Source organism: Hemitrygon akajei, chromosome 4 (assembly GCF_048418815.1).
Source record: "Hemitrygon akajei chromosome 4, sHemAka1.3, whole genome shotgun sequence".
NCBI lineage: Eukaryota > Metazoa > Chordata > Chondrichthyes > Myliobatiformes > Dasyatidae > Hemitrygon > Hemitrygon akajei.
The window spans coordinates 193,926,205-193,951,371 of NC_133127.1; the positions used below are offsets into that span (position 1 = coordinate 193,926,205).

Sequence of the window (25,167 nt, forward strand, 5' to 3'; positions counted from 1 at the left end):
GATAGTGAGAGATTTGAAAGTGGGACAGGGAGGGGGAGATCTGAAATGATAGGAGAAGACAGGAGGGGGGGGGGTGAAGGTAAGAGCTGAAAAGGTGATTGGCAAAAGGGATACACAACTGGAGAAGGGAAAGGATCATGGGACGGGAGGTCTAGGGAGAAAGAAAGGGGGAGGGGAGCACCAGAGGGAGATGGAGAACAGGCAAGGAGTGATTGTGAGAGGGACAGAGAGAGAAAAAAAAGAGAAGAGAGAGAGAGAGAGAGAGATAAATAGATAGATAGATAGATAAATAAATAAGGGATGGGGTAAGAAGGGGAGGAGAGGCATTAACGGAAGTTAGAGAAGTCAATGTTCATGCCATCAGGTTGGAGGCTACCCAGCCGGTATATAAGGTGTTGTTCCTCTTCATCTTGACAGTAGAGGAGGCCATGGATAGACATATCAGAATGGGAATGGGACGTGGAATTAAAATATGTGGCCACTGGGAGATCCTAATTTCTATGGCAGACAGAGCGTAGGTGTTCAGCGAAACAGTCTCCCAGTCTGCGTCGGGTCTCACCAATATATATTAGGCCACACCGGGAGTACCGGACGCAGTATATCACACCAGCCGACTCACAGGTGAAGTATCGCCTCATGTGGAAGGACTGTCTGGGGCCCTGAATGGTGGTGAGGGAAGAAGTGTAAGGGCAGGTGTAGCACTTGTTCCGTTTACAAGGATAAGTGCCGGTAGGGAGATCGGTGGGAAGGGATGGGGGGGACGAATGGACAAGAGAGTCGCGTAGGGAGCAATCCCTGCGGAAAGCAGAAAGGGGGGGAGGGAAAGATGTGCTTGGTAGTGGGATCCCATTGGAAGTGGTGGAAGTTACGGAGAATTAAATGTTGGACCCGGAGGCTGGTGGGGTGGTAGGTGAGGAAAAGGGGAACCCTATCCCGAGTGGGGTGGCAGGAGGATGGGGTGAGAGCAGATGTGCATGAAATGGGAGAGATGTGTTTGAGAGCAGAGTTGATGGTGGAGGGAGGGAAGCCCCTTTCTGGAAGACTGGAAAGTTGCTACACTCTTTAAGAAGGAAGAGGGGCATAGGAAAGGAAATTATAGGCCAGTTAGTCTGACCTCAGTTGTTCGGAAGATGTTGAAGTTGATTATTAAAGATGTGGTTTGGAGGCACATGATAAAATAGGCTGTTTCCTCAAAAAAAATCTTACCAGACAAATCTGTTGGAATTCTTTAAAGAAATAACAAGCAGGATAGACAAAGGAGAGTCAGTTGATGTTGTGTACTTGGATTTTCAGAAGCCCTATGACACGATGCCACACATGAGGCTGCTTTACAAATTACGAGCCCATGGCATTACAGGAATGATTCTAGCATGGACAAAGCAATGGCTGATTCACAGGAGGCAAATAATGGGAATAAAGGGAGCCTTTTCTGGTTGTCTGCTGGTGACTTCAGAAAATGTACCTCAGAAAATGTGAAAATGGAGTTCTGCATATATACGTTCCAATGAGACAGGGGAGTTATGGTAGGGTACAGGAACCATGATGTACAAAGGCTGTTGTAAATCTAGTCAAGAAAAAAAGAAAAACTTATGAATGTTTCAAAAAATTAGGTAATGACAGAGAACTAGAAGATTATAAGACTAGCAGGAAGGAGTTTAAGAATGAAATTAGGAGATTCAGAAGGGGCCATGAGAAGGCCTTGGCGGGCAGGATTAAGGAAAACCCCAAGGCATTCTACAAGTAGGTGAAGAGCAAGAGGATAAGATATGAGAGAATAGGACCTATCAAATGTGACAGTAGCAAAATGTGTATGGAACCAGAGGAGATGGCAGAGATACTTAATCAATACTTTGCTTCAGTATTCACTACAGTAAAGGATCTTGGCGATTGTAGCGATGACTTGTTGAAGGTAGAGCAGTAGATGTAGTGTATATGGATTTCAGCAAGACATTTGATAAGGTACCCCATGCCAGGCTTATTGAGAAAGTAAGGAGGCATGGGATCCAGGGGGACATTGCTTTGTGAACCTAGAATTGGCCTGTTCGCAGAAGGCAGAGAGTGGTTGTGGACAGGTCACATTCTGCATGGAGGCTGGTGACCAGTGGTGTGCCTCAGGGATCTGTTCTGGAACACCTTCTCTTCGTGATTTTTATAAATGACCTGGATGAGGAAGTGGAGGGCTGGGTTGGTAAGTTTGGTGATGACACAAAGGTTGGGGGCATTGTGAATAGTGTGGAGGACTGTCAGAGGTTACAGCAGGACATTGATAGGATGCAACACTGGGCTGAGAAGTGGCAGATGGAGTTCAACTCAGATAAATGTAAGGTGATTCATTTTGGTAGGTCAAATATGATGGCAGAATATAGTATTAATGGTAAGACTCTTGGCAGTGTGGAGGATCAGAGGGATCTTGGGGTCCGAGTCCCTAGGACGCTCAAAACCGCTGCGCTGGTTGACTCTGTGGTTAAGAAGGCATACGGTGCATTGGCCTTCATCAACCATGGGACTGAGTTTAGGAGCCGAGAGGTGATGTTGCAGCTATATAGGACCCTGGTCAGACCCCACTTGGAGTACTGTGCTCAGTTCTGGTCACCTCACTACAGGAAGGATGTGGAAACTATAGAAAGTGTGCAGAGGAGATTTACCTGGATGTTGTCTGGATTGGGGATCATGCCTTATGAGAATAGATTGAGTGAACTCGGCCTTTTCTCCCTGGAGCGATGGAGGATGAGAGGTGACCTGATAGAGGTGCATAAGATGATGAGAGGCATTAATCATGTGGTTTGTCAGAGGCTTTATCCCAGGGCTGAAATGGCTAACATGAGAGGGCACAGTTTTAAGGTGCTTGGAAGTAGGTACAGATGGGATGTCAGGGGTAAGTTTTTTTACGCAGAGAATGGTGAACGCATGGAATGGGCTGCCGGTGACTGTGATGGGGGTTGATACAATAGGGTCTTTTAAGAGACTCTTGGATAGGTACATGGAGCTTAGAAAAATAGAGGGTTATGAGTAACCCCAGGTAATTTCTCAGGCAAGTACATGTTCGGCACAGCATTGTGGGGCTGAAGGGTCTGTATTGTGCTGTACATTTTCCATGTTTCTATTTGATGGAGATATACAAAATGATGAGGGTATAGACAGCGTAAATGCAAGCAGGCTTTTCCCACTGAGATTGGAAGGGACTACAACTAGATGTCATGGGTTAAGGGTGAAAGGTGAAAATGTTAAAGGGAATTTGAGGGGGGACTTCTTCACTCAGAGGGTGGTGAGAGTTTGGAACAAGCTGCCAGATAAATTGGCGGATGCGGGTTCGATTTCAACATTTAAGCGAAATTTGGATAAGTACATGGATGGGAGGGGTATAGAGAGCGATGGTCCAGGTGTAGATCGATGGGACTAGGCACATTCAGCACAAACTAGATGGACCAAAGAGATGGTTTCTATGCTGCAGTGTTCTATGACTCTAATAAAGAAATATAAAGACTGATAAATGCCCAATGCCCTAAAGAAAACAAATTGTGTCAATAAAAAAGAATAATAATACTGAGAAGAAGAGGACAAAGGTTTAATATCAGAGGTGAGAAATTTAGATTGAGATTCAGATTTATTTATCACATGTGCAAGTGCAAAAGAAAATAATAAAAATACTGAAGACAAGAGGGTATTCACTTAAGACCTCCACAAGAGTGTGGAGATTGCGGAATCAGTTCAGAGTTGTGGTGAATGAAGTTATCCGCTTTGGTTCAGGAGCCCGATGGTAAAGTTTGCTGCCATTGTCCCAGTGCGCTCCTTAACTTTGGGAAACGGGATCTCTGCTCTCAGTTTGTGTTTGTCCAAAGGTTGCGATGAACTGATGAACTGTTTGGCAGAAGTCTCACCCTGCGGCTGCCCAGGTCAAGGTTTGAAAACAAAGTTAGACAACAAACGAAGCACAACAACACCCTCAGGCCACCGGATGCAGATTACAAACCGAGGGGAGTGGTGTGCTGTGTGCTACAATAAAATGTTCATGCCATTCCCCGTACCAGGAATAACTACCAGAAATGACAGTCTTGATTACTGAGATACACTGCAGAACAGGCACGTCCGGCCCAGCAACCCCTGTCCTAACCCCAGCCTAATCACAGGACAACCTATAGTGATCAATCACTCTACTAACCGACGTGTCTTTGGATTGTGGGAAGAAACTGTAGCACTCGGAAGAAAGCCCACATGTCCATGTTTATAATTTATTTATTTACTTAGAGATGCTGCATGGTATAGGCCCTTCCAGCACCACTCAGCTTCCCACCGATTTAACCCTAGCCTAATCACGGGACACTTTAACTTACTAACCGGACACAAAATGCTGGAAGAACTCAGAAAGTCAGGTAGCACCCATGAAAATGAACAAACAGGTGACGCTTTTGGCCAAGACCCTCCATCAAGACTGGAGAAGGGTAGCGGCCTGAAGCACCAACTGTTTGGTCATTTCTATGGGTCCCACCTGACCTGCTGTGACCCTCCAGCTTTCTGTGTGTGTTGCTTTGGTTTTCCAGCATCTGCAGAATTTCTTGCATTTATAACACACCAACCGGTACGCCTGTGGATTGTGGGAGGAGACCGGAGCACCTGGAAGACCCACACATTCCACGGGGAGGATGTACAGAGTCCTTACAGGGGATGTTGGAATTGAACTCCAAACCCTGATGCCCTGAGCTGCAACAGCGTCGCAACAAACGCTACTCTACCGTAGCACCCAATAGTTGGAGAAAACGTCACCGTTGAAGAAATTCAAATTAATTCTGAGATGAGTGCAACAAAGATTTTCTAGATGCAAGGTTATGAATTACAAGGAGAGGCTGCATACTCGAGGACTGCAAACCCTGGAATTTAGGAGATTGAGGGGTGACCTGATAAAGATGTACAAGATCATGAAGGGCATGGAGAAGGTTAAAACACTTTGTATGTAGACTGAGTTGCTAGAAAAAAAATTTAAGATCACAGGTGAGAGATTTCAAAGTTCAAAGTAAATTTATTATCAAAATATATATATGTCACCATATACAACCCTGAGATTCATTTTCTTGTGGGCAGACTCAATAAATCTATAGAATAATAGACACAACAGAATCAACGAAAGACCGCACCAACTAGGGCATTCAACCAGAGTGCAGAAGACAACAAACTGTGCAAGTACAAAATGAGGAAATAATAATAAACAAATAAATAACATATAAATATTGAGAACATGAGGAGCCAAGTTCCCAAGTTTATCAACAAATTCATGTCTTCTGGCTTTGGAGCCAACCAAAAGTATTTCAGTACAGTATTTCAGAATAGAGAGGTCCCTTCAGAACAGAGAGGAGGAGAAATATCTTTAGCCAAAGGCTGGTGAATCTGAGGAATAAGGGAGGTCAAGTCATTGGATATGTTTAAAGTGGAGGTTGATAGGTTCTTGATTAGTCAGCGGTCAAAGCTTGCTGAGAACGGGGTTGAGAGGGTTAATAAATCAGCCATGATGGAATGGTGGAGCAGATTCTATGGGCTGAATGGCCTAATTCTGCTCCAATATCTATGGTCTTCAAACGCCGGGGGATCTCAGCAGGTCAGGTAGCATCTATGGAGAGGAATAAAGAGCCAATGTTTCAGGCCAAGACCCTTCATCAGGACTGGAAAGGAAATGAGAAGAAGCCAGAATAATAAAGTGGGGATAGGAGAGAGGACAAGCTGGCAAAGTGACAAAGTGATCCCCCAATCTACGTAGGGCCTCAATCCCTGTATCTGCCCAACTCTCTTCTAAATGTTATTGTATTTGCTTTAACCACTTCCTCTGACAGCTCATTCCACATACACTGTGAGAGACCAGGTGAGAGGGAAGATGGGTGGATGCGGGGGGAGGGATGAAGTGAGAAGCTGGGAGCTGATAGGTGGAAAAGACTGAAGAAGAAGGAATCTGATAGGAGAGGAGAGTGGACCATGGGATAAAGGAAAGGAGAAGGGGTATCAGAGACAGGCAGGTGAGGAGAAGAGAAGAGGTAAGAGGGGAACCAGAATAGTCAAGTCAAGTCACATCAAGTCACTTTTTATTGTCATTTCGACCATAACTGCTGGTACAGTACATAGTAAAAACGAGACAACGTTTTTCAGGACCATGGTGCTACATGAAACAATACAAAAACTACACTGAACTACGTAAACCAACACAAAAAAAAACTATACTAGACTACAGACCTACCCAGGACTGCATAAAGTGCACAAAACAGTGCAGGCATTACAATAAATAATAAACAAGACAATAGGCACAGTAGAGGGCAGTAAGTTGGTGTCAGTCCAGACTCTGGGTATTGAGGAGTCTGATAGCTTGGGGGAAGAAACTGTTACATAGTCTGGTCGTGAGAGCCCGAATGCTTCGGTGCCTTTTCCCAGACGGCAGAAGGGAGAAGAGTTTGTATGAGGGGTGTGTGGGGTCCTTCACAATGCTGTTTGCTTGGCGGATGCAGTGTGTAGTGTAAATGTCCGTAATGGCGGGAAGAGAGACCCTGATGATCTTCTCAGCTGACCTCACTATCCGCTGCAGGGTCTTGCGATCCGAGATGGTGCAATTTCTGAACCAGGCAGTGATGCAGCAGCTCAATACAACCTCTGTAGAATGTGGTGAGGATGGAGGGTGGGAGGATGGAAGAAGAGAGAACAGAGAGGGGGGGAAATCATTGTTCATGCCACCAAGTTGGAGGCTGCCCAGATGTGAACAGAGGTGTTGCTCCTCTAGCCTGAGAGTGGCTTCTTCATGGCGGAAGAGGCAGTAAACTGACATGTCGTAATGGGAATGGGGAGTGGAATTAAAACAGGTGGCCACTGGGAAATCCTGCCTGTTGCAGACAGAGGAAAGGTTCTTGACAAAGTGATCCCCCAATCTACATAGGGCCTCAATTCCTGTATCTGCCCAACTCTCTTCTAAATGTTATTGTATTTGCTTTAACCACTTCCTCTGACAGCTCATTCCACATACACTGTGCACCTCATGCAGTAGAGGGGTTTTTGGAAAAGGGTAAATAGTTCACAACTTTATTCCCTGAGGAGTAGGAAAATGAAAGGGGATCTGATAGAGATATACAAAATTATGAGAGGTATAGATGGGGTAAATTCAAGGCTGGGTGAGACTAGAACTAGAGGTCATAGGTTAAGGAAGAAAGTTGAAATATTGAAGCGACACCTTAGAGGGAACTGGCAAGAGTGTGGAACTACCAGTGGAAGTGATAGATGGAGGTTAAATTTCAACATTTAAGAGAGATTTAGATAGGTACGTGATTGTGAGGAGTGTGGAGGGCTATGGTCCCAGTGCAGATCGATGGAACGAGGCAGATTAATAGTTCAGGTTGGACGAGGTGGTTGAAAGGGTTTGCTTCTGTAGTGCTCTATGATTCTATAACTCTAAGTGCTTTCTACACTCTTTCTGATTTAATAACAACCTTTCTAGGGGAAGGCTACATCTAGATTTACTGTCTGTATGTGGGGTGGGTGGGTCCATTTCACTACTATTCCCATCTGAGACTCTATGAATAGAGCGAGTGTGCTGCTTTTAAAATGCTGCATTTGTTTCCGCTTTCATGCATAGCTGTTTAGAAATTTGCCCTAGTTTTATCAGGAGAAATATCAAATGTGCTCCTTTTCTTTAAGCATTAGAATGTTCCTTGCATTAACAAACCAATGTGGTGTATTTAAAGGATCGTTACAGGAATTGTTGACAGTTCCACAACCCCTGTGAAGATGCTTAACTATGTTAAATACACCATATCCGGTTGTTAAAGCAACAAGAAACTGTATATATCTGTAAAGGATTAATAATCAAATAAAAACTTTCACCTAATCAATTGGTAAATTAGTTTATTATTGTCACATATACAGTGAAAAGCTTGTCTTGCAGACTGTTCATACAGATCAGATCATTATACCACCATCCTACAGTTGAGGTAGGACAAGTTAAAACAATAACAGAATGCAGAATGAAGTGTAACAGTTACAGAGAAAGTGCAGTGCAGGTAGACAATAAGAAGCAAGGCCATATGAGGTAGGGTTCTGAGGAGTAAGTTTCTTTACACAGAGAGTGGCTGATATCTGGATCGTTGGGACTGCTTTAGTGTTACGCTAACCACTGCGCTATTGTGCCGCCACAAAATGTGCAAAGAAATCTGGTCTAGAATGGCGAATACACGGCTAAAGGATTGTCATAAAACTGACCTCATCCACCCAGGCCACATGCTCTTCATGTACCATGCAAATACATCAGGGACATTTGAGATAGGGACATAGATGATTGAAAAGTGGAGGACTATGTGGGAGGGAAGGGCTAGGTTGACATTGGAGTAATTTAAAAGGTTATGAGCCAAAGAGCCTGTACTGTACTGTCACAGGAAAGCAGAATCCATCATCAGGGACATCCAATATCCAGGACATGCTCTCTTCTCACTGCTACCTTCAGGTAGGAGGTACGGGAGCCTCAGGACTCACACCACCAGGCTCAGGAACAGTTATTACCCCTCAACCGTCAGGCACATGAACCAGAGGAGTAACTTCACTCAACTTCACTTGTCTCATCACTGAACTGTTCCCATAACCTATGGAATCACTTTCAAGGTCTCTTCATCCCGTGCTCTTGATATTTATTGCTTATTTATTATTTATTTCTTTTTGAATTTGTGCAGTTTGCTGTCTTTTACACACTGGTTGAATGCCCAGGTTGGTGTGGCCTTCCATTGATTCCATTATGTTTATTATTCTATAGATTTATTGAATATGTCCACAAGAGTGTGAATCTCAGGGTTGTATATGGTGACATACATGTGCTGTGATAATAAATTTACTTTGAATTTGATGACAGACATTACTGTTCCTACCTGATATAGTCTACCTACAAATTAGAAACACGAGAGATTCTGCAGATGCTGGAAATCCAGAGAAATACACACAAAATGCTGGAGGAACTCAGCAGGCCAGGTAGCATCCATGGAAATGAATAAACAGTCAACATGTTGGGCCCTTCTTCAGGACTGGAAAGGAAGGGGGAAGATGCCAGAATAAAAAGGTGGGAAAGGGGAAGGAGGAAAAGCTAGAAGTTGATGGGTGAAGCCAGGTATGTAGGAAAGGTAAAGGGCTGGAGAGGAAGGAATCTTATATGAGAGGGGAGAGGTCTATAAGAGAAAGGGAAGGAGGAGGGGACCAAGGGGGAGGTGATAGGCTGATGAGAAGAGGTAAGAGGCCAGAGTGGGGATTAGAAGAGGAGAGGGGGAGGGATTTTTTTTTAATGGGAGGAGAATTCAATGTTCATGCCGTTGGGTTAGAGGCTACCCAGATGGAATATAAGATGTTGCTTCTCCGTACTGAGGGTGGCCTCATCTCGGTTCAAGAGGAGGCCATGGACCGACATGTCAGAACAGGAATGGGAATGAGAATTAAAATGGTTAGCCACTGGGAAGTTCCACCTTTGGTGGATTGTGCTCAGCAAAGCAGTCCCCCAATTTATGACGGAGGAGGCCACATTGGGAGCACTGGACAACCCTGGCAGAATCGCCGGTGAAATGTTGCCTCACCTGGAAGGACTGCTTGGGGAGGTGAGGGAGGAGGTGAATGGGCAGTTGTAGCACTCTGGCCATTTACAGGGATAATTGATTCATTATTGTCACCTGTTCTAATGCACAGCAATTTTTTTTCATGCCATCCATACAGATAATCTCATCACATCCGTACATTGAGGTAGAACCAGGGAAAAGAATAACAGAATGCAGAATAAAGTGTAACAATTACAGAGAAAGTGCAGTGCAGAGTGACAGTACGGTGCGAAGTCACAGTGAGCTAGATTGTGAGGACAAAACAGAGTCCATCTTATCATACTGGGGAACAATTCAGTGACAGCAGGGTAGAAGCTGGTTTTCCATAAATTTCAGGAGATTGGAACTAGCTGGGCAGGCACTGTGGTTGGCATGGATTCATTGGGCCAAAGGACCTGTATCCATACTGTGAGTGAGGGAGTGAGGGCTTGACCGTGGATGTTGTGTCCTAGCTGTCTAGATACGCTGGCCTGGGCAGTACGATATGGAGAGCAAGCTGTTACCCATGTAGCAAGCTCCCCCTCTCCATGCATCTGATGAACCCAAAGGTACGGCAGAGACTGATACAGTCTGGCACCAGCAGCATTGCAGAAGTTGCCCGTCAGTGTTGAACTCAAGGTAGGATTGTCGTAGGAACTCCATCTCTGGATTTCTGCCTCAAGGTTTAATCCCAAAGCCTTTCCCAAATGGGCAGGTTTGGGATCAGAGTTTTTCCTTGCCTAGGTGAGCTGCCAGCCACTGCTGATGAGCCCCGTCTGCCCGAAGTGACTGGTTTCAAGGCGTCAGTGACCTGACTTTGCTCCTTCTCCTGTCAGTAGAAACATTTCCACTGGGCTTAGTAGCCAAGCCACACATGAAGGCCAGGAGCTGGACTTGGTTGTCAGAGCTACTTGAGACACGCACCATTGGGAGTATTGAATAGGTACTGGGAGCTTGTCCCCATTACCACCCATGGCTGTAACAACCTTAAGGAACCGGTCTGTAGCAGTCCATACTGTATGGCTGTATAACTCAAGTTTAAGGTTATTGTCATCTGACTGTACGTATATACAAAGAATGACCAAATAACCAATGGTCAAAAGATAACAAAAATACTCTTTACTAAACTCTTAAATTGGCACATGGATGGTAGAAAAATGAGGGCTATGTGGGAGGGAAGGGTCAGATTGATCTTAGTGTAGTTTAAAAGGTTGGCACAACATCACTGGCAGAATGTCCTGTACTGTGCTGTAATATTCAACCATTCCTTATAACTTACGTTCTCAGGTCCTGGCAATATCCTTGCAAATTTTCTCTGCACTCGTTCAAACTTATGCCCTGTGTCAGCCTAGAGTTATAAGTCATGGAAAGAATCAGGTGTTCTAACGCAGAATGGTGGGTGCATGGAACATGATGCTGGGGTGCAGGTAGAGGCAGGTGTATTTAAGAGAATCTTAGATTGGCACATGGATAGAAACAAAATGGAGAGCTATGTGGAAGGGAAGCGTTAGATTGACCGACGGGTAGTTTTCAGTACATCATGTACTGTACTGTTTGGCGTTTTATGAACCGGAGTACTAGGATAAAACCCACACCGTCACAGGGAGAGCGTTCAAATTCTGCATGCAGGCAGCTCACGGGTTCGGGACTGAACCGGTGTTACGTGGGCCTGAGAAGCAGCAGCTCTACTAACTGCAACACATCTTGTGGAACTGTGCAATTAATCTGTTAATGTATAATTTGTGCTCTTGTAAATTCTGGCTCAACATTTGACATACACATACAAGGTCACAACGTAACCTTTTCTTCTCAAAACATTTCCCAATGTCAAACATTAGAACTGTCAGCATAACAGGTCGCATTCTGGTTAAAAAATGATTTTAGGATGTTGCATAGATGGTGAATGAAAGAAAGAACACCTTTTAATTAACTCAATGATTACACTAAGATCCCCTTGTTTTGTCCCATCCTTGAATCAAATTCAAGCAATCAACGATTCAGGAACAGCTTCTTCCCCACCGCCATCAGATTTCTGAAAGGACGATGAACCCATGAACACTACCTCACTAGTGGTTTTCCTCTCTTCTCACACCAATTTAATTTTTATATATTTATTAATATTGCACTGTACCCTGCCACAAAACAACAAACTACATGAGAACACAAAATGCTGGCAGAACTCAGCAGGCCAGACAGCATCTATGGGAGGAGGTAGTGACGACGTTTCGGGCTGAAACCCTTCATCAGGAGTGAAACTACATGAGATATGCTCGTCAATGCAAATATCTGATCAGCCAATCATGTTCAAAGTTCAAACTTCAAAACTTAAAAGTAAATTTATAATCAAAATACATACATGTCACCTATATTTCTTGCAGGCATACTCAATAAATCCAGTTACCATAATAGAATCGATGAAAGACACCACCAACAGGGCAGACAACCTGGGTGCAAAAGACAACAAACTGTGCAAATACAAATAGAAAGAAAAAATAATAATAATTAATAAATAAATAAGCAATAAATATTGAGAACAGGAGATGAAGAGTCCATTGGTAGTGGGAACAGTTCAGTGATAGGATACATGAAACTGAGCGAAGTTATCCCCTCTGGCTCAAGAGCCTGATGGTTGAAGGGTAATAACTGTTCCTGAACCTGGTGCTGTGAGTCCTGAGGCTCCTGTACCTCCTTCTTGACGGCAGCAACAAAAGGAAAACATGACCTGGGTGGTGGGGGTCCCTGATGATAGATGCTTCTTTCAGAAACTGTGCTCCGTGTAGATGTTCTCTCTGGTGGAGAGGGCTTTAACCATGAAGGACTGGACTGTATCCACTACTTGTTGTATGATTTTCTGTTCAAGGGCTTTAGTGTTTCCATACCAAGCTGTGATGCAGCCAGTCAATATACTCTCCGCCACACATCTATAAATTTTTGTCAAAGTTTTAGATCTCACGCTGAATCTTCACAAACTTCTAAGGAAGTAGAGGTGCTGCCATGCTGATGCACCATCAATAACTCTGAGACGTGGGTTAAGGTAGGCTTTTATTGGCTGGAAGAAAGCACAAGCAGCAAGTGACCATCACACAACATCCTGGAGACTGAGGGAGGGTCTGTGGCTCCAATCGCCTTTATACCGGGGTCTGTGGGAGGAGCCACAGGAGCAGTCAGTGGGGGGGGGGGGGGGGCGTGTCCAGACAGGTATATGTAGTTCACCACACATGCTTTCTTCATAATGGCACTTACAAGCTGGACGCAGTATACAACCTCTGAAATGATAACACCAAGGAATTTGAAGTTGCTATCCCTTTCTATCTCCGTTTCCTTGATGAGGACTGGCTCATGGATCTCAGGATTCCTCCTCCTAAAATCAGCTCTTTTGTCTCACTGGCATTGAGTAAGAAATTGTTAAGAAATTGAGTAAGAAATTGTTGATGTGGCAGCACTCAGCCAGAGTTTCAATTTTCCTGCTATACGCTGATTCGTCACCACCTTTGATTCGGCCCACAACAGTGGTATCATCAGCAAACTTGAATATAGCACTGGAGCTATGCTTAGCCACACAGTCGTAGGTGTAAAATGAGTAGAGCAGGGGGCTAAGCTCACAGCCTTGTGGTGCATCTGTGCTGATGGAGATTGTGGAGAAGATGTGGATTTCAATCCAAACCAACTGGGTCCTTCAGGTGAGGAAATCGAGGATCCAATTGAACAAGGGGGCATTGAGGCCAAGATCTTGGAGCTTATTGATTTGTTTTGAAGGGACGATGGTATTGAACGTTGAGCTGTAAGTCAGTAAAGAGCATTCTAAGGTGTGCATCTTTGCTGTCCGGTTGTGTCAGGGCAGAGAGAAGAGCCAATGAAATGGCATCTGCTGTGGATCTGTTGTGTTGGTAGGAGCAGACCCAAGTCACTCCACAGGCAGGATTTAGAATGTTTCAACACCAACATCTCAAAACATGTCATCACACTGGATGTCAGTGCTCCTGGACGATAGTCCAGGTTACCACATTCTTCTTCATGTGGCAACAAATTAATGCATAAAAACACACAGACATGGTCAAGAGGTTCAGTTGTTCAACCCAAGCATCAGAATGGGGAAGAAATGTGACCTTGACTGCTGACAGGCAAGGTGGTTCGAATTTCTCAGAAACTGCTGATCTCCTGGGATTTTCATGCACTACAGTCTTTAAAGTTTACAGAAAATGCCACAAAAAAACAAAATAAGAACATCAGTGAGCCGCAGTTCTGTGGGCAAAAATGCCTTGTTATTGAGAGAGGTCAGTGGCCAGACTGGTTCAAGCTGACAGGAAGTTGACGGTCACTTAACTAACCACATGTTACAACAGTGATGTGCAGAAGAGCATTTCTGAATACACAGCACATCAAACCTTGAATGGGTTTCCTCCAGGTGCTCTGGTTTTCTCCCAGGCAGAAGATACAAAAGCCTGAAAGCTGGTACCACCAGGCTCAAGGACAGCTTCTGTCCCATTGTTACAATACTATTGAATGGGCCTTAGGATAATAATAATTACACTTAATTCACAATCTACTTCATTATGACCTTGAACTTATTATGTGCCTGCATTGTACTTTCTCTGTAACTGCTACACTTTATTCTGCACTCAGTTATTGCTTCACCTTGTTCTACCTCGATGCACTGTGTAATGATCTGATCTGTATGAACAAGACAAGTATTCGCTGTATGCAAGACAATTTTTCACTGTATCTCAGTACCAGCGACGATAATAAACCAATTCCAATTTCACATTCTTGAAAAATGAATGACTAACACATTTAAGTTCAAGTTTAATTATCATTCAGCCAAACACGAATATAGCCAAATGAAACTTCTGGAGCCTAGGTGCATAACACATTCCCAACAGTACACAGTACATATGGTTATGATTGTAGATATCATACAATCACAAAAGAATAGCCAAAATCCCTGAATGATTATAGTGTTGCTTTATAACATCTTGCAGCTGGTCAAGACGGCAGACCTGGATCCAAAGAAGAATTACATCTTCGGTTTTCATCCACATGGTGTGCTGGTGGCGGGAGCCTTCGGTAACTTTTGCACAGAGCTGACTGGGTTCCAGACCAAGTTCCCTGGGCTGAAGCCCCACATGCTGATGCTGTCCCTTTGGTTCAGAGTCCCCTTCTTCAGGGACTACATCATGACTGCCGGTGAGTGGACACACTGCACGTGCGGAGACAGCCCGTGGTCACACAACATCCTCGGTAGAGCACAGACATAGAACATAGAAAGCTGAGTGGGACGCATTGGACTGATCTTGGAGTAGTTCAAAGGGTCGGCAGGACACCATAGGCCAAAGGTCCTGGACTGTCCTGTGGTAATATATTTATTTACAGTATTTAGATATACAGTGTGGAACAGGCCCTTCTAACCCACGGCACACCACCCTAGCCTGATCACAGGACAGTTTATATTGACCAATTAACCTACTAACTGGTACGTCCTTGGACTTTGGGAGGAAACTGGAGCACCCGGAGGAAACCATGTGCTCTTGGAAAGGAATGTACAAACTCCTTACAAAAGATGCCAGTATTGAACCCCAAACTCCGGTTCCTCGAGCTGTAATAGAACATTAGAAAAGTACAGCTCAGCATAGGTCCTTTGGCCCGTGACGTTGTGCCGATCTTTAACTTACTCTGAGATCAACCTAACCCTTCCCTCCCACATAGCCCTCCATTTTACTATCAACTTGTTAATTTTTTATTTATTTTTACGTGAAATAGGCCCCTCCACCCTTTGAGCTGCGCTGCCCAGCAAGCCACCGATTTAACTCTAGCCTAGTCATGGGACAATTTACAAGGACCACTAACCGGCACGTCTTCGGTCTGTGGGAGGAAATCTTCATCTATGTGCCTATCTAAGAGTCTCGTAAATGTCCCTAATGTATCTGCCTCTTCCACCAATCCTGGCAGTGCATTGCATATACCTAACACACTCTATGCAATAAAAACTTACCCTCTCGTTTTAGACCTCCCTCTCTTGGGATAAAGACTGGTACAATGCATCTTACCCATGTGCCTCATGATTTTATAAATGAAAGGTCATCCCTCGGTCTTTGTCACTTCAGGAAATAGCTCTCCCCACCCCCAGTGTTCCCAATTTCAGCTCATAACTCAAACTTCCAGTTCTAGTAACATCTTCGTGAATTTTTACCGGACCCTTTTCAGCTTAATGACATCTTTCTGTAGCCAGGTGGTCAGAACTACACACACTACTCCAGGTGTGGTTTCACCTGCATCTCAAATGTTTCTGTTCTTCCTTCCTCTTCACTGCCTTGGGAATCTTCATGTGGGAATTTTCCTTATGTGTTCCAGGTTTGGTACCATCTGATAAGGAGAGTGCCAAGTATTTACTGAGGAGAAAGGAGGGTGGTAATGTGGCGATTATAGCGATTGGAGGAGCCCCAGAAGCCTTAGATGCCAGGCCAGGTGCATTCACACTTCAGCTAAAGGAGAGGAAGGGCTTTATCAAACTTGCTCTGCAGTTTGGGTAAGGAATCTTACTCCTCGTTGACGTTTGGTGTGTTAACTATTTCTTACAAATGGCTGAACTTTGAGTGTCCAGCAGTCAAGAGGTGGTCCCTTATATTGCACTGTGCCTGGAATAAGTGGGATGCCTACCCAACTATACCCTGGAACATATGGGTTGTCTACCCAGAGGTTCTCTGGACTGGGTGGGATGCCTACCCAACTATACCCTGGAATATGTGGGTTGTCTACCCAAAGGTTCTCTGGACTGGGTGGGATGCCTACCCAACTATACCCTGGAATATGTGGGTTGTCTACCCAAAGGTTCTCTGGACTGGGTGGGATGCCTACCCAACTATACCCTGGAATATGTGGGTTGTCTACCCAAAGGTTCTCTGGACTGGGTGGGATGCCTACCCAACTATACCCTGGAATATGTGGGTTGTCTACCCAAAGGTTCTCTGGACTGGGTGGGATGCCTACCCAACTATACCCTGGAATATGTGGGTTCTTTACCCAACTGGTCCTGTAATGGATTTCTGTCAAACTGCATGCAGGATACACAGTCCCACTGTTGAAAGAGTGATTTCATCTCCTCATCATCCTAAACTTTTCCAATCATGTTGTCAATTACTTTTGGAATAACACTGACCCCTCTCTGCCTTTTAACACCAGGGCCTCTCTTGTTCCTGTGTTCTCATTCGGGGAGAATGAAGTGTTTAACCAGGTGAAGAACCCCAAGGGATCATTTCTAAGGAGAGTCCAGGAACGACTGCAGAAGCTGATGGGGGTATCATTCCCTCTTTTCCATGCCCGAGGTGTTTTCCAGTACAGCTTTGGACTTATCCCATATCGGAAACCCATCCATACTGTAGGTAAGTAATGTGGACTCCACTGGGAGCATTTCCCAGACTAACTTTTATCAGGAAATGGTCGCAGCCCAACTCAGCCCAATCCAGTCTGAGACGTGCCCAACGTAAGCACAGTAGCATAGCGCTTAGTGTCACGCTTTACAGCGCCAGTGATCAGTGATAGGAGTTCCATTTTCCGCCACTGCCTGTAAGGAGTTTGTGGGTCTTCCCTGTGATCACGTGGCTTTTCTCCACATGCTCTGCTTTCCTCCCACATTCTAAAGACGTACAGTAAGTTTGTTGGCACCAAACGAGGCAAAACTTGCAGTCTGCTGATTGGTTGTTGATGCAACTGATGCATTTCACTGTAAGTTTCCATAAGACAGGAGCAGAATTTGGCCATTTGGCCCATCAGTTCTGTTCCATCATTCCATCATGGGTGATTTATTATTCCTCTCAACACAAATGTTCTGCCTTCTGCCCCTAACCCTTGACACCCTTACTAATCAAGAATTTATCAACCTCCACCTTAAATATACCCAATAACCTGGTCTCCATAGCCGGCTGTGGCAATGAATTCCACAGATTTACATCCTTGGCTGAAGGAATTCCTCCTCATCTCTGTTCTGAAGTGACATCGTTCTATTCTGAGGCTGTGCCCTCTGGTCCTGGACTCCCCCACTGTAGGAAATGTACGCTCCATACTGTATCTTGGTCTTTCAATATTTGATAGGTTTCAATGAGATCCCCCCCCCCACCCCTCAGTCTTCTAAACTCCAGCAAGCCACTATATGATAACCCTTATATTGCCAGAATCATTTTCGTGACCTTCCTCTGGAACCTCTCCAAGGTCAGCACATCCTTTTTTAGAGAAGAGACCCAAAACTGATCACAAATCTACAAATGTGGTCTTATAAAGCCTCAGCTTCAATGTATTTATCCACTTACATAGAGATTTGGCAGGTGGGGCTCATCAGTCTTGGACAGCAGCCCGCCTATGAGAAGGAAAACTCTGATTTTAAGCCTCCGCTGCCTTGCAGCCATGCCCGCCCATGGGAAAGGCTTCGGGAGTAAATCCCGAAGAAGAAATCCGGAGCCGGGGTCCCTCAGGCAGTTTGATGCTGATTACAACTTCACTCTGGCAACCTCTGCGACGACACCGGTGCCGAGCTGTATCAGCGTTTGCCCTTCCCTTGGACTACATCAGTGATGTGAAGAGCGGGAGCCCGCTGTATGGGCAAATCTTCCCACCCAGGCTTGTGCCCTGGAGAGGACACAGAGGTGCAAATCCACGATCCCCTGGGATCGACGGCTGCCTGCTATGGCATGAAACTGGCCCAGTGAGCCACGTTGCCCAGCGATCCATCTACCTAATCCTTTCCTAAATGGAGAACAATTTTACAAAGACCAATTAACCTATGAAGTGGTATGTCTTTGGACTGTGGGAGGAAACCAGAGCATTCGGAGGAATCCCGCGTGAGAAAGACATACAAGCGACTTACAGACAGCGTCGGAACTTAACTCCAACTCCGATACCCCAAGCTGTAATAGCGTTGCGCTAACCTCTACACTACCGTTGCACTCCATGATAAAGCTAACCTTTAACTCTACGATTGCACATTTAAACATTTCCCCACCTGGGAATTCTCAGCGGATTGCGGGGCAAGGTTGGGATTTTGGTTGTGGAATGGGGTGAGGGATTGGCATGGGAGATCAGCTAAGTAATCAGATCTCGTGCCCAGTGCTCACAGGAACCTTGCACAACAGGCTGATAACCTCAGAAGGCCGTGGAGGCCAATTCTGCTGGCAGCTCGCTCCACACACACGCCAGTCTCTGAGTGAAGAAGTTCCCCCTTGGGTTCCGCTTAAATAATTCACATTTCACCTTTAACCCATGACCTCCGGCTGTAGTCTTACCCACGCTCAGTGGAAAAAGCCTGCTTGCATTTACCCTATTGCTGCTTCCTCCTGTACTCACCGCTGCAGTGGTGCCAGAACCTCATTTAGTAAAGCCTTCTGTCACGGCTCAGAGGCTCAGGGATGTCTGTGTTTTGTTCCAGTTGGCAGACCGATAGAGGTGGAGAGAAGGGAAAATCCAACGCAAAAGGACATTGATGCATTACATCAGAAATACATCGAGGAACTCTCCAAACTCTTCGAGGAGCATAAGACACACTACAAGGTGTCTGAGGACAAACACCTAACGTTTACCTAAGTCTTTTCAATATCCTCTTCTCTCTCTTGCTCCCTGTATCTCTCACTTTGTTTTCCTCACTTGCCCTCTTTATCTCTTTCTCACACCCTCTCAGCCCCTTCCTCTTGCTTTCTTCCACCTTCTCAATCCGTTGCGCTCTCCCACTCTCCTCTCCCTATCTCTTTTCCTCTCTTGCATTTCCTCCCTCCCATCCCTTCCCTCTCTCCTCATCCCTCTTACACACACACACACACACACACACACACACACACACACACACACACACACACACACACACACACACACACACACACACACACACACACACACACACACACACACACACACACACACACACACACACACACACACACCATTACCAGAGCTGACAATTCAAATCCGTTCTGGATTTTCAACCAGTTGGATGGTTGATGTTAACATCCATCCAAAGGGAAAAGGATGTCCAAATCAGCATCATACTGATCCAGACAGACGCCGAGACGAAGCAGTGAAGGCCAGACAGAAAGCGGACCATCGCTCCCCCACCCCCTCGCAGAAAGAAGCAGCAACAAAATGCTGTGCGTGTGAATTATGTCCTTGCTGGGCCAGGCACACTGTACACAGAGATTCAATAAAGGCGACGTCCACACTAGACCGGATAATTTTGAAAACGCCGGTTTCATGTAAAAACGATAGACGTCCACACCAAGTGTTTTTGAAAATACCTCCATCCACATTAAAACGGGTATTTGGGCAAATCTCCTCCTACTGGGTATGCGCAGGACATACCTACAGAAAACAAGCTACATGCTTGGTGTCAAATCTCGCTGTGAAAGTGCACGTTTGTACAGTTACAGACCAGAAAAACTGAAAAGGAAATTGCCAAACAACGGACAACTGTTGGCTCTCGCGCAGGAGGACTTAAAACTAAAAAAAACAAATATTGGAGCGTATGGAGGCAACCGACAGGGAGTCTATGGACAGATTGACCCGGCTGACGACGAACATTGGAAAAACTGACTAACTCTGTTACATTAATAAAGCATCTTGTTAAATGTATAAAACATGACTGCATCAGTGTTATCTTGTATTTCCATACAATGTTACATTAGGCTGTTACACATCTATTGTCAGAGAAGTACTTGCATAAATAGGTAAACCACCTTCATGGACAGAAAATGGCAAAGTGAGTATACTTATTTATTCAGGAAGTTATGGGTCAAAGTATTTGGTGAGTACATTTCTAAATCTTCTGGCTTCAGTCTCGTTGCCGTCTGTTCTGAAATTGTTAGGTTGCGTTCAAGAAAACAATGAAATGCTGCACTGCCGTCACCATCTGTTCCGGCACATCATGACAGCGTTTTTAAAAATCTCCGATTACCCCGTCCACACTGCTCTGCCCAATCACCATTTTCAAATTTACACACTCTGAAGGGCATTTTAGAAAATCTCCATTTTCGGGGGAGGAAAATGCCGTTTCAGTGTGGATGGAGGGTCAAAATGAAGAGAAAAAGCTTTGGTTATGGATTTATCCGGTCTAGTGTGGACATAGCCTCAGACACAGCAGCCTAGTGTGATTCCTGACTGGGCCAAGGTATCAAGAGCACCATGTGTGGGCTGGATCCCTGGATCAGTTGTATTCTGTGGTTCCATTGACTTTTTGTGAACGGAAGCTTTGGCCATTGTGGCGATCTGACATGGCAGAGTAATCTACAAATTGTAGCCAGGACTCAGGTGTTGAAGCTTGGATTCTATGTTCTGGTTGCCCTGATGTTCTACAGGGCACCACAGTAACGTAGCAGTTAGCACAATACTATTACAGTTTGGGCTGTCGGAATTTAGATTTCAACCAGGCGCTGACTGTAAGGAGTTTTTATGTTCTCCTCGTGACCACAGTCCAAAGACCTACTGGCTGGTAGGTTAATTGATCATTGCAACTTGTCCTGTGACAAGGCAAAGGGTTAAATAGGTGGGTTGCTGGGCAGCACTGCTCGTTGGGCCAGAAGGGCCTGATCCACTCTGTGTCTCTAAATAAATAAAGACAACCAACTGGCCGGCAGCTGAGGGTCTAGATGCGAAGTGTTCCTGGTCTCTCACCTCCTCCCCGGAGCCCATCACTGGAGCAGGATATCGCACACACAATAGGCATCTGACCTCTGCCTTTCAGTGTACCAGCGTTGAATCCAAGGACAGGCTGACTTGGTTCAACACAAAGACCAGACCTCAGGTAAGAAGGGAGGAGGCCGGGAACACTCAGGTCAGGTAGCATTTGTGGAAAGAGAACCAAGAGTTATCATCTCGGGTTAAAGACCCTTCATCAGAATTAGGAGGGAAAGCATGAAAACTAGGAAATGAGAGTGAAAAGTGAGTCGAAGTTCATGTTTAATTGTCAGTCAGCCACGGCCTCGGAGAATACAGGTAAATGAAACAGGCCGAGGTGAAGAACATGATACCAACAGCACACAGCACCTATGGGTATGATAGCAGAACAACCTGCAGTCAGAAAAAAAACTGTATAGCCCAAGTCCCTGAGCGTCATGGCCTGTAGATCGAAGGTGGATGGGATGTTGTCCTGGAGCCAGGTTGCTGCAAGATCGAGCATGCAGCAGTTCCCCATCACATGCTGGGTGGGTCAGCTGCGGATGAAGGGAATCCAGCAAGGATTCCAGGGAGCAAACACTGGAGGGCAGCACCGGCTGGAGGGGCCAGCTCCAACCTAGCACAAACACAAGCTCTCTCCCACACCGCATCTGGCATCTCCTCCCCCGGGCAGCTGCAACAGGCGAGCCTGCGGCATGGGGGCCTGGTTTGCCCAACAACTGAGACCATGCAGCCCCCCCCCCCCCACTGTTGGTCTCACCAATGAACTGGACTCGCAGTATTCTACAATACCCGTGTTCTTTCTCTGCAATTGTCCTTATCTCCTCACGTCCTGGCTCTCATAGACAACAGTCCGTGATCTTGCTCCGTAGGAGGGTCCAGGATCCAAGGGAATAGCCTCAGAAATTTGCCCTCCTGAATAAAAGAGTGTCCGATTAGAACAGCGATGAGGGGGAATTAGTTCAGCCAGAGGGTGGTAAATCTATGGAATTTGTTGTCACTGTCGGCTGTGGAGGCCAAGTCATTGGTACATTTAAGGCAGAGACTGATGGCCTCGTGATTAGAATGGGCGTCAAAAATCATGGGGAGAAGGCAGGACAATGGGGTTGAGAGGGATAATAAATCAGCCATGATGAAATGATGGAGCAGACTCGATGGGCTGAATGGCTTGATTCTTCTCCTATGTCTTATGGTCTCATGGAAACATGCAGTGAAATGCGTGTTTGTGTCAATTATCACAGCAATTAAACTTATAAGATTGGTAGGTTCTTGATCAGTAAGGGGATAGTTAAGGGTTATGAGGAGAAAGGAATTGACTCAATGGGCTGAATGGCCCAATTCTGTTCTTTTATCTTATAGTCTTAGGTCCAAACTGCCCCCATTAACTCATTGATCAGAGTACATCAGTTACAAATTTACCCAGGGGTACCTTTCAGAAGCTTCTCTTTATCTTATCCACCTCTCTCCCATCCTCCCTGCAGCTGAATACAAACTTATTTACTCTCCTCCCCAGCCTGATGAAGCGTCTTCCAGCTGTGACGTTGGTTCTTGTTTCTCTCTCTACAGATGATGCCAGTTCTGCATCTGCAGTTCCTTATGCTCCTTTAATGTTGTCCTGGAACCAAATAATAGATAGGACATCACACACACTGGTTGGTGGAGCTAAGGACTGGAGTGAATAATCTCATCACCTCCTTCTCAATGACTGGCAATTGATAGACCACAGAACAGCACAGCACAGGAACAGGCCCTTCGGCCCACAATGTTATGGCTAACCAAATAAACTAGTAATCAAATGGCCAACTAAACTAATCACCTCTGCCCACACAATGTCCATAACCCTCCATTTTCCACACATTCCTGTGCCTATCTAAACATCTTTAAATGCCCCTAATGTATCTGCCTCTACCGTCACCCCAGGCAGCACATTCCAGGCACCCATCATTCTCTGTGTAAAGAACTAGCTCCACACATCTCCTTTGAAATTACCCCCTCACCCTAAATGCACGCCCTTTGGTATTAGGCATTTCAATTTCGGGAAAAGAATGTTGTCAGTCTATCTATGCCTGCCATACATAACCTTATAAACTCTATTAAATCAGCCCTCAGGCTCTGCTGCTCCAATAAAAACAACCCAAGTTTGCCCAACCTCTCATGATAGCACTTACCTCTTCTTCACCCTCTCCAAAGCCTCAACATCCTTCCTTTAATGGGGTGACCAGAACTGCATGCAATACTCCAGATGTGGCCTAATAATTAGTAGCTCAATAATTCAATCATTCCATTTAACATCAGAGAACGTATACATTATACAACCTGAAATTCTTGTTCTTTGCAAATATCCACGAAAATAGAAAAGTGCCCCAAAGAATGAATAACATTCAAAATGTTAGAACCTCTTGGCAGTGTGGAGGATCAGAGGGATCTTGGGGTCTGAATCTACAGGACACAAAGCTGCTGTGCAGGTTGACTCTGTGGTTAAGAAGGCGTACGGTGCATTGGCCTTCATCAACCAAGGGACTGAGTTTAGGAGCCGAGAGGTAATGTTGCAGCTATATAGAACCCTGGTCAGACCCCACTTGGAGTACTGTGCTCAGTTCTGGTTGTCTCACTACAGAAAGGATGTGGAAACTATAGAAAGGGTGCAGAGGAGATTTACAAGGATGTTGCCTGGATTGGGGAGCATGCCTTATGAGAATAGGTTGAGCGAACTCGGCCTATTCTCCCTGGAGCGATGGAGGATGAGAGGTGACCTGATAGAGGTGTATAAGATGATGAGAGGCATTGATCATATGGATAGTCAGAGGCTTTTTCCCAGGGCTGAACTGGCTAACACGAGAGGGCACATTTTTAATGTGCTTGGAAGTTGGTTCAGAGGGAATGTCAGGGGTATGTCTTTTACTCAGAGAGTGGTGAGTGCGTGGAATGGGCTGCTGGCGACTGTGATGGAGGCGGATACGATAGGGTCTTTTAAGAGACTCCTGGATAGGTACATGGAGCTTAGAAAAGTAGAGGGTTATGAGTAACCCTAGGTAATTTCCTGCACACAAGCAGCAGCAAAGCAATGACTCTCCCTCCCCCCCCCGACTTCAGCAGAAAACATCAGCACCCTCCACCCACCGAGCAAGCAATAGCAAAGCCCCCAAGAAAGACCAAGATCTGCAGTACAACAAACACTTAGCGTTCACCCAACAATTCGACATGTCACAGGCTCTCTCTCTCCCTAATACAGGGACAGAGAGGCGTCACTCAGTGAGAGGGGAGACATAAACCAAACTGGCCAACGCTTTTTTTTTTGGCCACCAAACTCTCTCCCACCAACGAGAGAAAGAGAGAGAGAGTGAGAGAGCAATTCGCCAAGTACAGAGACACCCGACACCTGCTCTGATGTTCCCGATATTCCGTTTTCTCCCGCGACGCTTCAGTTGGCAACACCAGCTTAGAATCGGCTCATCCCTAGGGCTGCAAAGACCCGGAACGCCGAGGGTGTACTCGTCTCCTAGGCCGCGTCCCTCGGATATCTAAAAACAGCTGGTCGGTGAGCCGTGGGAGCAGATCCCATCACCACAGAGAATCAAAGGTTCGAGTTATGTAGGTATTCATCAGTGGTAACCTCCTCATCCCTGCAGGTCATAGAAGTCATAAAGTCATACAGCATTCAAAAAGGCCCTTCAGCCCTTCTTGACCATGCTGACCAAATTGTCTCCCTGAGCCTATTGTATTTGGATGAGCACATTGATCCTGAAGGGGACCTATGTTCCCTCTAATTACCCTTTTGCTTATAGTGTACCTGTAGAATCCTTTTAAATGATCTACCAGAGGTACATCGCATCCTCTTTTTGCCCTCCTGATTTCACTCTGAAGTGTACTCCAACATCTCAGGAGATTTGATTAATCCCAGTTACCAACACCCATCACCTCCTTCTTCTCCTCACCTACCCACGAGATTCCCCCC

General features: G+C 45.5%; 1 protein-coding gene across 1 annotated transcript in view; it reads left to right on the top strand.

The window, feature by feature from the left end:
* Positions 1–20,280, top strand: part of mogat2 (monoacylglycerol O-acyltransferase 2) — a 32,883-nt gene extending 12,603 nt beyond the window's left edge. The window contains exons 3-6 of the mRNA XM_073041891.1: positions 14,546–14,750; positions 15,915–16,089; positions 16,743–16,942; positions 18,979–20,280. Coding sequence (XP_072897992.1) covers positions 14,546–14,750; positions 15,915–16,089; positions 16,743–16,942; positions 18,979–19,133 — 735 coding nt within the window. The 3' untranslated portion in view covers positions 19,134–20,280. The remainder of the gene's footprint in view (positions 1–14,545; positions 14,751–15,914; positions 16,090–16,742; positions 16,943–18,978) is intronic.
* The last annotated feature ends 4,887 nt before the right edge of the window (positions 20,281–25,167 follow it).